Source organism: Anneissia japonica, unplaced genomic scaffold, assembly GCF_011630105.1.
Source record: "Anneissia japonica isolate Jap-2015-1 unplaced genomic scaffold, ASM1163010v1 scaffold275_len1219475_cov178, whole genome shotgun sequence".
Lineage (NCBI taxonomy): Eukaryota > Metazoa > Echinodermata > Crinoidea > Comatulida > Comatulidae > Anneissia > Anneissia japonica.
In genome coordinates, this window is record NW_022752912.1 from 903,356 (window position 1) to 905,852 (window position 2,497).

The 2,497-nt window shown below is 30.4% G+C and overlaps 1 protein-coding gene across 1 annotated transcript in view; it reads right to left on the reverse strand.

Moving 5' to 3' along the window:
- Positions 1–491: 491 nt before the first annotated feature.
- The window catches only part of LOC117122434 (cytosolic 5'-nucleotidase 3A-like), an 8,014-nt gene continuing 6,008 nt past the window's right edge, over positions 492–2,497 (reverse strand). Inside the window, exons 7-8 of the mRNA XM_033268005.1 lie at positions 1,955–2,161; positions 492–1,836 (exon numbers count right to left, since the gene is read on the reverse strand). Of these exons, the coding sequence (XP_033123896.1) occupies positions 1,720–1,836; positions 1,955–2,161 (324 nt within the window). The 3' untranslated portion in view covers positions 492–1,719. The remainder of the gene's footprint in view (positions 1,837–1,954; positions 2,162–2,497) is intronic.

Genomic DNA, 2,497 nt, shown 5'->3' on the forward strand with positions numbered 1-2,497 from the left:
CAATGCCAAATCCTAGATTCGCCGTTGCGACCTGTCCTCGAGGGTAGAACAATTTTCAATAATTTCCAACGTTAACACCGATAAGATACAACTCACAAACTATTCCTAGACTATTATTAACATTGACCTTGTCTTGGTGTGGTAATTACGAAAGCATTGCCAGTTTTTGACCCAACGAATGATCATTTCAGTAGGTTTGTACGTGTCACTTAGGACAGTAATTTTTTTTTTCAATGAATTTTTACAAATTATTTGAAATGGACGTTAACTTCTGCGGCTCCACCCCCTCCCCTCTCGCCCTTTGTACTTTGTCCAAAATTGTAAAGCTTGTTCTTGCTAGCCAATACAAATTCTTTCCTGGGCTCACTCAAAATGAATACTTCTAAATATTTAAATATGCATTAGCACACATTATACTGAGGCCTACTATATTATAACACATAGGCCTTAGCATAATTTTTTTAACGCAAATTATAATTACAAATTGAACATCAATCAATCAATCAAATTTATTTCACTTTCAACATGGATTACATACACAATTCAATCAAGTAAATGGAACAAACAATAACAAAACAAGCAATGGTTGCTGAGCGGGCATGAGCCCATATAAATAGTCCCCTATACAGACTAAACACATTTATAGAAGTTAACCATTAATCATAAACCTATTAATAGGTCCATGCATTAATACTACATGGAACAATTAAACTATATTGAAACGTTAAGACTTAGATGTTAAGTTAATTGAAAACTTTAAAGTATAAGAGGATAAAAATGAATTGCCAACAAAATTTTACTTTATGTGCGAATACTTATAACATGGTATGTTATAAATCATTTTGCTGTCCTACGCTATGTGATAGTTATTGTCAACTTCGAATACGGTGTGTCACTTTTATGTAACAACAAATTAAAACAAAACAAAGAGTTTGGTGTTGTTTAGAGATTCAAGATTCAAGATTCAAGATTTATTATCGTCATACATAGTACATATATACGAGATTTATTTCTTTGAGTTGATAACAAACAGTGGAAATCGAATACTATAACACTTATAAAATACAAGACAACAGTTAACAGATATAATATTAAATATGAATATAAAGATATAAAAATATATTACACACGGAATTAACAAGGTTGAACTATATTGTGAGGTCAGGAGAGGAATATGGCATGGAATGTAATACAGTAGATAGGCTTGATCATGAGATTATCTACTGAAGTGTTCGTTAAAGACTCTTATTGTACATGGTAAAAATGAGTATTTATGATGCAGTACAATTTCTAATTTACTCCTTCTGCTATAGGTTTGTAACTCATGCTCTGATAGAAACGCACAATAAACGCCTAATAATAAAAGTCACCCACTAACCTGATAGAACCCTATGGAATATTTCGTTAGATTAATCAATTTTTAACTATATAACTATATACACAATAATTTTAAAAATTACATTTTCGGGTTTATAACGGCTACCACCCAGGGGATGGATTTATAAAACTTATTTAACAAAAAAAAAGATCAGCTTAACTTCGTCTTAAATCCATAAATCCCAGGCCAGGTCTTTTAAGATACTGAAATGTGATATTATATGGTTCAGTTTGGTTTTTATCCCATTGCTAGTTTTAATAAAGTTTTGTTTAATAATAGGCTAATACTACTACTAGTAGTAGTAATAATAATAATAATAATAATAATGACAATGATATTGCTCAAGTTTCTTGACTTGATAACATGATCTTGTTGACGACGGCATTAGGGACATCCATGGTGCTATCATCAACAACAACTATATCAAACTTGCTTTTGTAAACTTCAAGGTTTTGTTCCTGAAATGGAAACAATTTTTTCTTATAAATATCCTAGCGAAGACAAAACGTTATTAAAACATTGTCGTATAATTATTCTTATGTGGTGTAGTTGATAATAAAAAAAATAATGACTTACAACATGACTGTTCAGAAAGCCAATTTTGAGGACATCTGCATGTATTAACCCGTCGGCCATATCCAGGTCACCGATGGAGTCACCCATCAGGAGAACGTTGGTGCGTTCCATGTGTTGTTCAAAATAATCCCGATTAATCCTAGTTATCTCTCCCTTGTTATAGTGGTTAATTACTGTTCCATTACAACTTATGCCTACAATTTTTCCCTGGAGGTGAAAAATTGTTTAAAACGATACGTAATACATGATTCATATATAACACAGCAAAAAAAAAAGAGGATAATTTAACAATGTATTATACTATAAGTTTGTTTTTACTATTTGTATTTTACATTGTATTGTTCTGGTTGCCTTATTGTTTGTTGTTTTTATACAGTATTATTGCAGGACCATATTGTAAAACAGCGTTAAGATATCATCTGTATATGTTATCCTGCCTAAAGATGTTTTAAATAAAATAAATAAATAATATATATATATGTATATATATATATATTTTTATATGTATATGTATATGTATATATATGTATGTATATATATACC